Source organism: Carassius carassius, chromosome 13, assembly GCF_963082965.1.
Source record: "Carassius carassius chromosome 13, fCarCar2.1, whole genome shotgun sequence".
Lineage (NCBI taxonomy): Eukaryota > Metazoa > Chordata > Actinopteri > Cypriniformes > Cyprinidae > Carassius > Carassius carassius.
In genome coordinates this window covers 24,385,109-24,398,909 of record NC_081767.1, presented here as the reverse complement: position 1 = coordinate 24,398,909, position 13,801 = coordinate 24,385,109, and the positions used below count along the sequence as shown (strand labels likewise).

At 37.2% G+C, this 13,801-nt stretch overlaps 1 protein-coding gene across 4 annotated transcripts in view; it reads right to left on the bottom strand.

Annotated features, from left to right (window-relative positions):
- LOC132156160 (multiple epidermal growth factor-like domains protein 11) overlaps positions 1-13,801 on the bottom strand; it is a 133,899-nt gene that overhangs the window by 9,556 nt on the left and 110,542 nt on the right. For all 4 annotated transcript variants that reach the window (XM_059565048.1, XM_059565051.1, XM_059565050.1 and 1 more), the window contains 3 exons: positions 8,272-8,418; positions 6,132-6,266; positions 407-535 (listed from right to left, as the gene is read on the bottom strand). In XM_059565048.1, the coding sequence (XP_059421031.1) occupies positions 407-535; positions 6,132-6,266; positions 8,272-8,418 (411 nt within the window). The remainder of the gene's footprint in view (positions 1-406; positions 536-6,131; positions 6,267-8,271; positions 8,419-13,801) is intronic.

The following is a 13,801-nucleotide window of genomic DNA, read 5'->3' as shown; positions in this document are numbered from 1 at the left end:
CCATAGCTACAGTATAAATGTTTTAATTTAGTCAAGTTTAAGCTGACATTGTTGCTCTCATCTCTATTTCACATTGTCTCACTCTTGTGCTGTGTAAATTACTGAGAGTATGCTATCAAGTAATTTATCGAAGAAATTTTTGGTCTCCATCAGCTAAAGAAAATTGGAAATGGTCATGATTTACACGGCACTATGACATGAGATGTCAATGAAAGAAATGGGGCGAAAATGGATGGGAAAGAGTAGTAGGATAAACCACTAAGAGTGGGAGAAATAAAAGAAGGTGAAACTGAAAACGTAGACAAAGAGGCAAAGGACAAAAGGATAAACCACTAAGAGTGGGAGAAATAAAAGAAGGTGAAACTGAAAACGTAGACAAAGAGGCAAAGGACAAATTGGTTCGTACTCTGCGAACAGTCGTCTCCTGTCCAACCTGGGAAACATTGGCAAGAGCCATCAATGGGGTTGCAGGTGCCATTGTTAGTGCACACGCAGATCTCAGCACAGGCTTTCCCATATTTGCCACTGGGACACACTGACGGGACAAAAACAGACATAACACATACACAAAGCACAGCATTTAATCCTGTGAGTCATTATTTTAATGGTAATCACAGCATATGTGTAGGATGTGAACAATGAATTTACTTCTAACACTGATCTAAGTTCACAGTAATGTTATTTTGTTTTTGATTTACAACCCGAATTCCGGAAAAGTTGGGACGTTTTTTAAATTTTAATAAAATGAAAACTAAAGGAATTTCAAATAACATTAGCCAATATTTTATTCACAATAGAACATAGATAACATAGCAAATGTTTAAACTGAGAAATTTTACACTTTTATCCACTTAATTAGCTCATTTAAAATTTAATGCCTGCTACAGGTCTCAAAAAAGTTGGCACGGGGGCAACAAATGGCTAAAAAAGCAAGCAGTTTTGAAAAGATTCAGCTGGGAGAACATCTAGTGATTAATTAAGTTAATTGATATCAGGTCTGTAACATGATTAGCTATAAAAGCTTTGTCTTAGAGAATCAGAGTCTCTCAGAAGTAAAGATGGGCAGAGGCTCTCCAATCTGTGAAAGACTGCGTAAAAAAATTGTGGAAAACTTTAAAAACAATGTTCCTCAACGTCAAATTGCAAAGGCTTTGCAAATCTCATCATCTACAGTGCATAACATCATCAAAAGATTCAGAGAAACTGGAGAAATCTCTGTGCGTAAGGGACAAGGCCGGAGACCTTTATTGGATGCCCGTGGTCTTCGGGCTCTCAGACGACACTGCATCACTCATCGGCATGATTGTGTCAATGACATTACTAAATGGGCCCAGAAATACTTCCAGAAACCACTGTCGGTAAACACAATCCACCGTGCCATCAGCAGATGCCAACTAAAGCTCTATCATGCAAAAAGGAAGCCATATGTGAACATGGTCCAGAAGCGCTGTCGTGTCCTGTGGGCCAAGGCTCATTTAAAATGGACTATTTCAAAGTGGAATAGTGTTTTATGGTCAGACGAGTCCAAATTTGACATTCTTGTTGGAAATCACGGACGCCGTGTCCTCCGGGCTAAAGAGGAGGGAGACCTTCCAGCATGTTATCAGCGTTCAGTTCAAAAGCCAGCATCTCTGATGGTATGGGGGTGCATAAGTGCATACGGTATGGGCAGCTTGCATGTTTTGGAAGGCTCTGTGAATGCTGAAAGGTATATAAAGGTTTTAGAGCAACATATGCTTCCCTCCAAACAACGTCTATTTCAGGGAAGGCCTTGTTTATTTCAGCAGGACAATGCAAAACCACATACTGCAGCTATAACAACAGCATGGCTTCGTCGTAGAAGAGTCCGGGTGCTAACCTGGCCTGCCTGCAGTCCAGATCTTTCACCTATAGAGAACATTTGGCGTATCATTAAACGAAAAATACGTCAAAGACGACCACGAACTCTTCAGCAGCTGGAAATCTATATAAGGCAAGAATGGGACCAAATTCCAACAGCAAAACTCCAGCAACTCATAGCCTCAATGCCCAGACGTCTTCAAACTGTTTTGAAAAGAAAAGGAGATGCTACACCATGGTAAACATGCCCCGTCCCAACTATTTTGAGACCTGTAGCAGAAATCAAAATTGAAATGAGCTCATTTTGTGCATAAAATTGAAAACTTTCTCAGTTTAAACATTTGCTATGTTATCTATGTTCTATTGTGAATAAAATATTGGCTCATGTGATTTGAAAGTCTTTTAGTTTTCATTTTATTAAAATTAAAAAAACGTCCCAACTTTTCCGGAATTCGGGTTGTAAATATCCTTCTGAAATAGCTTTTGCTTTCAGTGAAATGAAGGTGAAGTGTGTCACCTAACAATTTGTGTTTGAAATGATAAAAAATAATAATGATTATTTCCCAATCTCTACTACAGCCCCACCCAATTCTTTTGAAAAGACATAATGCTCTCACCAAGGCTGCAATTATTTGATTAAAAATACAGTGCAAACAGTACTAATGTAAAGTATTGTTACAACTTGAACTGTTTTCTATTTAATATATTTTGAAATACATTTCACATATTTAATATATTTCATTAATTTATTCCTGTGAAAAGCAAAAAAGCTTGATTTTCAACAGTCATTGCCCCAGTCTTTAAATGATCCTTCAGAAATCATTTGCAGATTTTGGTGTTTAAGAAACATTTCTTATTATCAACAATGTCACCAACATTTCGTTCAGGATTTTTTTTGATGAATAAAAAGTTTGAAAGAACAGTATTTATTAAAAAACTTAAATCTTTCGTAAAATTATAATTGATTTTAATGTCACTGAATGCATCCTTGCTGAATATCAAAGTTTTGATTTCTTTCAAAAAAAATAAAATAAAAAAAATCTTACTGACCACAGACTTTTGAACTGTTGATGCAGTGATGGTAAATAATATTTTTGACTTAAATAATTTAGATATAACAATATGAAGCAATTTTAGATTAATGTAATTATAGTTTCTGAACTTTATTGTAACATCTTGCAATTCATCTTTAAAACTTTTTATAGATCATAATGTGTGACGGTAAGTTCTCTGATGATAAACCAGTGTGCCACTTGCAGGAGTGATTTTAAGTCGTGTCTGCATGCACTTCAAAGCTGAATCCCCCTTCAAACATGTGCTTCTGTCACACTGTCCAATAATCCATCTTTGCCAGCTTCGCTCGGCACCGTCAAGAATAGGGTCGACTGATGTACTACGAAATTAAAAATAGACCTTGTGTACATTTTTAATAAAATTAATATTTCCCCATGCTCTGACACTTGCCTCAATTAGAAATGTGGGTTTAGTTTAAAGCCTATCATGTTTTCCACCCCTCTCTCTTCTAGTTTCGGTGAGTTCACAGCAAGGTACATAAAATGACATGCTTCCCCATTATCACCCTTGTGGAAGACTGTCTTCAGCTTCTCATGAGAGTTGAAACACGGCCACACAACAGAGTCAGATGTTCCAATCAGATGGTTCGTCCATTGAGGTGAAGCTGAAGCTAAATCTTTGAGGCACTGCATTTTTATAATTATTTTCCACACTCTTCTCATTTTGTGGAAACTCTTTCAACTAACTCAAATCTTCCTCTTATTAGCTAGTGGCCTCCTCATGTCACGGGCTCTGTTTCATTCCAGCTGTGACTTGCTGAAGTTCATTAGCTCGATCTGAGATGGGTGAACGTGGGCTCAAGACATCGGAGGATGCCAACATAGACCGAACTACAAAAAAGTAGGTATGTGGGTTAGCCACGATCCCCCCGAGGCCTGCCTTTCTTCCAGTAATTATGATCTGGACAAATTAAAACAAGCCTTTTCTCGAACCTTCTTCTAACATATTAAATATTTATTCACGAGACAGCTCTGAAAGCAATGAAAGTGAATTCTATATATTCAAGCTGCCGTTCCTTAATTCATGAAAAGACTGGTTAATTATTATGACATGGTCTATCTATATTTCATCTGGACCTCTCAGTTGGGTGCTGTGGAGTTTTAAAGTGGGTTTATTAGTTTGAGTTGAAAATCTGCCTCATTGACCTGAAACTTATCTCAGAATCCCATAACTATGTATAAGTATATATAACAGTTAACATGGAGTCAATATTGACAGTGCTCCTTTTGGGCATTGAGGAGCTTCATTTGAATAACTTTAAAAAAAAGTGAAAATCACAGTAGAGAAGCAATCCCTTAAAAAAAAAAAATATATATATATATCAGGCATGCAGGGTTTATTCTGGTCAAAACCTGCTGGTAGAAAGTCATAACTATGACATTTTCATTGCATATTTCTTCATTAACAGCCTTTCGAAAGTTGCCATGCTTTCTGATGAAATAAATTAGTTTTTCAAGCAACATATATGCAGATATGTCATTATATTACAGTAGATGTTTTGCCATCAGCCAAAGATTGCAGATTTCAAACTGCGCACTTCTCAGGGAGGGGGTTATCCATAAGCAGCACAGCTGAATGGGAATGATGAATGGGAATGTTAACAGATAGCGCTCTCCTGGTATTATAGACCTCCTAGACGTAAATCTTGAAGCATGAAGTATATTAGTGGAAATTAACAAATTATTGTCTCTGGTTTTCCACAGGAGCTCAACAAAAATGTAAAGCGGTGATATCGACCTGACTCTTCAGTGTTTGTCTCGCTTGGAAGAATGAGCTCAGCAATATTCAGATTTCCTCTGAAGGTTATTTGTCAGAGTGTCAGTAATAATGCCAATTATTTCAGTGCGACAGGGCCGCAGAGTCAGCGTGGCGTTCTGCGGATGGGCATGTTGCCAGTAGCAGAGCACGCGCACACACACACACACACACACACACACACACACACACACACACACACACACACACACACACACACACACACACACACACACACACACACACACACACACACACACACACACACACACACAGAATTACATTACATGCCATGCGGGTCGAGTACAGCTCATTTTAGTGACAGGTAGGTTGAGAGGGATAAACTGCTATTTATGTGCATGAGTTATGTACGTATATAATCTCCAACTGAACCACAATATTATTATTACATAACCAATCAAAATAGATGTCAATAATAAATGGCAGTGTCTATCCATTTATGCTTCCTATTGAGTGCACAATCCAAGCACATAATTTCATAATTTTCATCTACATAACAATTGACCCTAGTTCACTCTGGTGCATCAGAAGGGGAAGTAGCAACTAGAAGGAAAGACCTTTGATGTCATCACAGTTTGTGTGAATTGCTTCCAGTGTTAGTGTTACCTGCTTATATGGGTTTTTAGAATGTGAGGAAAGTAATCTTCTCAGCCAAAATTATCACTGGCCCAAACCACACAATGATAATAAAGGATTTTATTATAAGAAATGTATTTTTATACACATTTTTAAATTTGCCAGTATGTTTTCTTCTAATATTGATAAATACTAAAACATGAAAAATTATAAATATAATGTTTTCAGTTTAGAAATTTCAGTAAAAAAATACTATTATTATTATTACACAAAAAAAATGTAATATTTCACAGCTACAAGGAAACGCCACAACAGCTATGATTTATTATCACACTGTTGCTGCAAAACAATAACTAGTTTGTAGCTAGACTTTTTACTGATGCTTCCAAGACTATCACTGTAAGTCATTCTCACAGTCTCGACAAAACTTGTGTTAATCTATGTCAGCCAGTTAGACAAAGTTTAAACGAGCAGAATTTGCAACAACATTGTTCAACACAACAAAAGTTTTCAAGGCATAATAATTATGACAGCAACATTTCCATCAGCTGGCCCGAAACATTTTCATACGGGCCCCTGAGAGTTGTGCAAAAAGCAAAAAAGTTCACCAGAACCGCAAATTGTGTGTTACCAACAAGAATGTGTCAACAGTTTAGCAAAAACTGCGTATTTCTGGCACATTATCATGAGAAATGGATGCCTTAGTGTATTGATTCAGTCATAGTGTGTTTCCATTTGTAAAATACTGTAATTATAGTAAAGGTACTTGGACAGTGATGTGACCATGCTTCTCTCGTATCTCTCTCCAAGCAGAACTAGCCTCCAAGGATCTGTGGGGTAGAAAGCGGAGAAACAGAGCTACTTGCCTTGGTTGCAAAGTGAGCCGAAGAAGCCGGCCAGGCACTCGCAGTGACCCGTGACATGGTGGCACGGCCCTGTGCTGTGCACACACCGTGGGCATGACTGGCTGCAGCGGTGCCCATAGAAACCGGGAGGGCAAACTGTCACGGGGCAAAGGACACCAAGGGGAGAAGAAGAACAAAACAGAAAGTACAACAGAAATATGGAAGGAAAAAATAAAGTGGGAAAGCAAGGAACGACAAATTAGAGTTTAGACAATTAATAAATGGAAAATATTAATACAAATCTGTATAATTCCATAGAATGATTTAGCAAACATACAGGCAAACTATGGTTATAAAATGTTTGTACAAAGCAGTTCACATTCATGCATAACATTTAGAAACATCAATATTTTTGTCCTGTTATTCAGTAAAATGAATTCTTAAAATATTTTAAATAAATTACTATAAGCTTTTATTCAGCAAGGAGGCATTCAACTTATCAAAAGTGACAGTAGTTTATAATGTTACAAAATATTTATTTTTCAAATTCAGCTTTTTTTTAATCATAGGAATAAGTTTAATTTTTAAATATATTAAAATAGAAAACTGTTATTTTAAATTCTAATACAGCCTTGATGAGCCTTCTTTCAAAAACATTAGGAAATCTTTCCGACTCCAACGTTTTGAATGCCAATGAATATAAAAATACTTGAACACTTTAACAGTTCTGAACCCATTACAGTAATGGAACAATCTATGGCCACTTGAGGTTTGAAACATTCTTCCAGAAACTAGCATTTAACTAACCCTATAAACCACGGAGCCACTGTCACCTGTTCAACTAATATAGGCAGAAATAATGAGGGGGTTTTGTCACCTTCATGGTCAGGCTCATTGTTTCACAGTGCATGAGAGCCCAGTGTGTCTCTGTCACTCAGCTCTGTCTGAGACAGGAGATTCTGTGGGTCATTTTTCTTCATTAAAGACTTAATTCGCTTTAATTACTGTAGCATTGTGTAATGCAGGAGAGTAGCGTGTGCTGACCTTTCCACCATGGGTGGTGGGCCTTTGTAATTAAGATAATTGTACAACAACGAACAGTGTGGTGAAGATTAATCGCATTCCCTTTCCTTTTTCGCTGTCACTTCTCTTTATACACATATGCGCACACATGTCTCCTTATCGGGTGAATCTCATGACACAGGTCCCGAACATATTTTACCCGAATAAAGATGAATAAATAATTATATTTTGCTTAAAGAAATCGTGACACCCAAAATTCTCCTCACTTTATTGCTCAAAATCCCATTCGCATTACTGTAAAGTGAAAACAAAAGAAAAATAATACATCATTTCAATTGTATTTAGCTATTTAGAAGTATTTACACTGTGCATTAAGTACATAGTACACACAGTACACACTGTACTGCCTTTATAATAATACAGTAAAACAGTTATACAGTTATAGTAATACAGTTAAACTTAACATTAAAATAAAAATGAGAATATAATGAGATGCAATGATAATAATGGAACATTACCAGGGGTGCACATACAGTAAGTGGTGTGCATAATAAAAAAAAAACTTCAGACCGCTTATCTGAGCGACATGGTTGACAGGTGTTAATGTAGAGTCACTGTTTTAGATCGACTAACTGTAATACTATATAAGATTTCCATTAAAACTAAAAGCATAAATCCATGCTATGTGTTCCAGGTTTCAGAGCAAAGCATAAAACTGTGACATTTCATTTATTGACATGCTAAAATCGACAGCGCATATACTTGCCGGCAAACCACCAAAAAAAAGAAAAAAGCTTGCTGACTATAGCTTTGAAAAAATAAAATGTAGGCTTGTTGTCAACTTTTTTATTTAATACTCACATTTTATTTTAAAATATAATATTATGATCAAACTTTATTTTGTTTATTATTTATTTAAGCAACTAAATAAAGTGCAATAATACTATTATTACTGTTATTTTGTATTATTCTTATTATGTAACAGTCATGACCCCCCCCCCCCTCCTCATTCCCATCAGCTGTTTATCATCTTGGTTGAAGTGTGTTCAAATAAACCACTTATGTGACAGGCTTTGAGAAGGTGACATTGTGTAAAGAGTGTCACTGGAAGGAGAAAGGAAGTTGACAGGAAGCTTACTTCTCTTGCAGGAAGTCCCGCGGTAGCCGGGAGCACACACGCAGGTCCCGTCTTCAGGAGAGCAGGAGCCTCCGTTCTGGCATGAGCAGGTCATCGAGCAGTTAGGCCCCCAGAAGCCTTGAGGGCAGATGCTGTCACAGTGAATGCCTGTTAAAACAAATGAGGGAAGCATCACTGTATGTTCTCCATGTGCATCCATATTTACAACTATAGCAGAAAACAGAAGTGGGAATAGATGCAGGAAAGCAAAACAAACAAAGGCAAAATAAATCAGATGCTTGCTTGGAAAAGAGAAATGTGCGGTGGGTGGTGCCTGAACCTTAAGGGCATGGCTTTTATAGTAAGCTAGTATCACATTTTCTATTGGGATAGTAGCAGAGTACCAAGCAGCCTTCTCTGAAAGCACAAGTCCTGGTTTCAAAAGCGTGGGGTGAGTGTAGGTTCATGCATCTCTTGGCCGCAGCACTGGGCCGCTCTGTGCTGTGCTCTGTATGTATTTTTGATCAGACTGGGTCTCCCTGGCAGTGCAGAGTGTTGATTAACAGGGCCAAGTCCCTTGAGTTGGAAATACCCAGTTTAACTTAAGTCAGGTGCGTAGGAATTTCTACCATGATAGATAGATATATTATATTAGATAGATGATTTTATATATGTACTGTATGTGTTTGCAATATGAATCTATTGACTGAACATCAGTGTGTGTGTGTGTGTGTGTGGGTGGGGGGAGGGGGTACACACACCCCCACATACTATATATAATAATGCAAATCTCATTATGAATACGAATTTCATTTGCATATTTATCCAGGTAAGTGTAGTGTCAAATCTCCACAGTTTTACAGTTTTACAATGTATTTTAACAGTCTCACAATTTATTTCTGTTCATGTAAGAATAGTATCTCATAAGGAGCTTAAAATACTTGGAGCTATGAAATACAGTGAACTGACCACAGTTATGCCTAAGTACACCATTTACCTTCGGAAAAATCAGTGTAATATTCATCCTCAAGTGCTTACTGCTTTTATAATACAACTTAAATAAATTATCATCATATCATCATATATTTCACACTACATAAGCAAGATGGCATAGAAGGGAGAAATGATGTACAAACATATTCTCACACACATCCTTTCAAGCTGCAGCTCAGGAACTTCATTTACAATTTCCTTTGACAGAGACTTTCTGAGCGAGTGGTATGACCCATTAAAATGGCATTAGTCCCAGGGCTTTGAATTAGACTGGGTCTAAACTTCAGGGACAGGCATCATACCTGTTTCACCTCTGTGGCAAAACAGAGAGGTGTTCGGATGGTGAAGCAACAGCGATGTGCAGTTAAGACAAGCGCAGCCACCGTATATCAAAGGAGAGGCGAGCCTGTTTGAGCTTCTGATGGGCTGGGCAGAAAAAAAGTCCTGCACTTCCTTTATTGTCAGCAATGAATGAGAATAGAAGAGTGCCCTGAAAGCCTAATGGTGACAAATAGAGGGGCTTTTGAGGGTGAAGAAAGAGGAGAAGTGACTGTCTGCATATGAGACTTTTCTAGAAGTGAACTGCCAGAGGGACCGGCAGCCAATTAATGAGTGAAGAGTAAACCATCATATACCATCACTTTCCATTGCACTTTACACGTTAAGTGGACACAGGAGCGCACATGCCTGCACACGTAATGCAAAGGTCTCTGCAGGACACTCTCTGTTATACCCATGATCCTTCAGTCTAGAGCCCATGGAGCACCTAATATCGCACGTCCATTTCTTTGCTTTCTCACTCTCTCTCCCGGTTATTTTGTTTCTTTCTCTTCCTCCCACAATTAGACATGTATGCACAGTTTTATTAAAAGTGATCGTTTAATTCCCATCTCGCACATCCCTCTCTTTTTCTCTTTTGATAAAACAGACTCTCAGCTTGTATGTCCATGGGAATATCTTTTTGTGTGTTGTACTCCTGTGTTCTTTAGTAATACTTTTCATTTTTATCACAGAAATCTTCCCGCTATTGCTCTTCAAAGACATTCCGTTTGCTTTCTTACCTTACTGAGTTCATAATTATGAACATGGGAATTATTTTATTTATTTTTGCTGCTGTTCTATTAAGCCTTCTGTATATGCCACGTGAGTTTCCTTATCATACATTCTTATGCAGTCTCTCTCTCCATGTCATGTCTAGCTCGTTCTCTAGTCTTAGACCAGACACTATTTTCTCACACGTGCACTATGTACGTCTAGCTCTCTCAGTAGCTTCAATAAATCACTGCTCCGCATAGTCTCTTTGTTCAGACGCTCGCAGTCTTGGAGGCCTATTTGCACCCTGGTGACTCCATTAGGCCTGGCAGATGGCGGAGACCTGGGCAGGATACAGAGCGTGAGATTTCTGCGTAGTTGGCTCCTTCTTGCAGATAATGAAAGCCACATCATTTTCCAGTACACATGGTCGGAATTTAAAGACCTGAATGGAGAGAGTTATGGAGGGCCTGCAGGCAAAGCCACATCTTCCTTCTCAACCTGCTCCATTTCGCTTCTTGTATAACATGTTCAAATGCTGAAGAACTTGTAAACACAGCCCTTCTGTGATATTCAAACATGTCCACTGCCTCTCATATCTCTTTCTTGGACACACAGTGCTGGGACTGCTGCAACAGAAGGTGTTAGCGCAGTGTGAAAGCCATATATGCAAACTGCAAAACGATTGCTTCATTCTGGGTCAGTGCAGTTTAATTAGGTAACATGTTCAGCAACAGTTATTATAAATGCTTCATGCTTTCAGAGATCTCATATTAATCTGCCTGCAGGCTATGTGTCCCATGATAACATCTTTTAGAGGCATGGTCATCCCGTGTAGAATAATCTGAACAATGTAAACACACAAATGTAGAATCAGTTTAATTTAACATACAACATAAGCAGGAGCTGAAATAAAAATGTGTTATTGCTTTGCTATTGAAATAAAATATGATTTCATATGTTTTCATAATAATATTTCATAATTATTATAATAAATAATTAATTTTCCTTCGAGATGAAGGCAGCCAAAAGATTAACAAACACTGGTTTTATTATTTCTGGATTACTTTAAAAATTAATACTGCAATATTTTATTGGAAAATCCATTACATTCTAACAATAAACCACAGCAGATGCTTCTGGGTGGATATTATACTGTATATTATGTTTCATGAAGACAAACTGTGGTATCTTGCGACACCACAAAATCTTCAAAATTCCACCAGTTGATTCTTATAATGATTAGAAGCAATATTACTACTAGCAGTAAGTCTGTTTCACACAGCTTGAGCAAGCAGCATCTGAATTTAATGTTTTATTTTATGCAAGTGGGTAGAAAAAATTACTTAATATGAAATACGTATTTCCATATATTTTTTTTTTCTTAAATTTGCTTTGGCTTCTGTAATTTAATTTAATTAATTTAATTTAATTAAAAAATAATTAATATTTATACTTATGATTCCCTCACACAACATTAGTGGAATTTTATACATTTAAAAACATAGCTGATTTTAATATTTGTGAATTATATTTCCTGCAAGTGTATTTTGCAGTGTGTGTAGGCAGGGTTGGACTGGGTTAAAATTTGGCCCTGGACGTATCCGGCCCACGAGTTCCCCGATGAATGTTTTACTGGGTTATAAGGCCTTCAATTGGAGTAAATAAATGAATAAATAAAACAGGACAGAAACAAATATTGACAGATATCGCTGAATTCAGAATTGCTGAATGCAACAAACTTAATGCATTTTTGTCACATAGAAATGCACTTTACAGTGAAACAATGATTCTGAGCAAGTATGCAGAACATTTACTGCTAATAAAATCTGTCATTTTCTCACCCTCATGTCGTTCCAAATCCGTATGACTTTCTTCTGTGGAACAAAATATATTTTGTAGAATGTTACCAAACCATTTTGGTTACCCTTGATTTCTACTGTATGAACAAAAAAATTATTGAATTTCTCAAATTATTTCTTTTTTATGCTCCACAATAGAAAGAAATTCATAGCTACAGGTTTGAATTTTCAATTTTTTTTGGGTGAACTATCCCTTTAAAAAAAATCATCAAGCGATTTGCTCTGTTTAACACTTTACATGTGGCGGAAGCCGAGAACACATTCATCAGTGCTGTTCGGATGCATTACATAGCACCGCTTCACACTTTTGGAGTATTGCTTTTTGCAGTTCGCTGTAATTTAAAAACTGCGCCTAATGTGGGGGAGGTCTCCCTCACTTGTACGATCGGCTCATTACTCGACGGGTCCGCTTAGAATATCCTGGTATGTCAGGGTTGCCAGGTTTTCGCAACAAAACCTGCCCAATTGCTACTCAAAACTAGCCCAATCGCGTTTTGAGGGGGGTTCCCCAGTAAAAATGTAATTACGCCGGGTATCCTCCAGTAAAATTCATGTTCCCGTGGCTAAATATCACATTATTGGGTTTGCTTCAACCCGCGGAAACATTTCGGACAGACTTCTGAGGCAGAATAACAGTTTAATGATCTATAACAAAATAGAACGAGTTTTTGTGATAACTAAACTAATATTAAATTACTATAATACTGATTTATCAAAAGCAGCGAAGGATACATCTATGCTGCCTTCAAAATTTCGATCAGAAGAAGGTGCCTTGATGCTTTCATGCCTTGGAATGCTGCGTCTGAAGGAACCATTTTAGAGTTTTCGGATGCAGCACCGTTAATGCACCAGTTACAAAAAACTATTATGAGTTTCACACAAAACTGTGGGACACCATTAAATGGGAAGCTACTTGCAAAGCAACAAAACAAGTTGGTACACCGAGTGCATAGGCGGAGAGTATGGGGACTTGGGGCAAAAATGGCACTTAATTGGACAAAAAAATGCCCCTGCTCAAACAAATAAAATCTATTACGTCTGTTGCTATCAAAGTGAATATGAATAGACAGTGTCGAATGCATTGTTAAATTAAGATCTTCTCAATTTGCGCCGTATTTTATTTTAGCCATTTTACAGTGTTGCGCATTTTAACCAATCACACACAATTCTGTTGAGTTTAGGAATGAAATTGCAAAACAGAAGCGTTTAGATGAGTCCTTGCTGAAACTCATCAGTTTTGTTGAGCGCGTGTACGTTTGTTGACTGAAATCCTGGCTCTTGCCAATTACCTCATCATAAACAACAAAGCGCAGATGTATGTACAGAGTAAGAGATTAATTTCACAGTTTATACAGCTTTAGTAATTATAACGATAGTTTTTTTTTTTTTTTTTTGAGAAAATCAGCCGAAACAATAACTATAGGAATAACTTGAATCTTGAGAGTGCTTAAACTCGCGATAGATCAATGTTAGTGATAATGTCACTCTCTATATATAATTTAATCACTGTTTGAATAATCGTGGAAAGGAAACATTATATAATTATAAATTTCTGACGTTATTATTAAATTGTAATTTTGTTAAATACAAATTATTTCCCATAAAAAAAAAGTATTTACCCTACATGACACCCATGTCTGGTTCTTGCCAAAAAGATGTGTTTA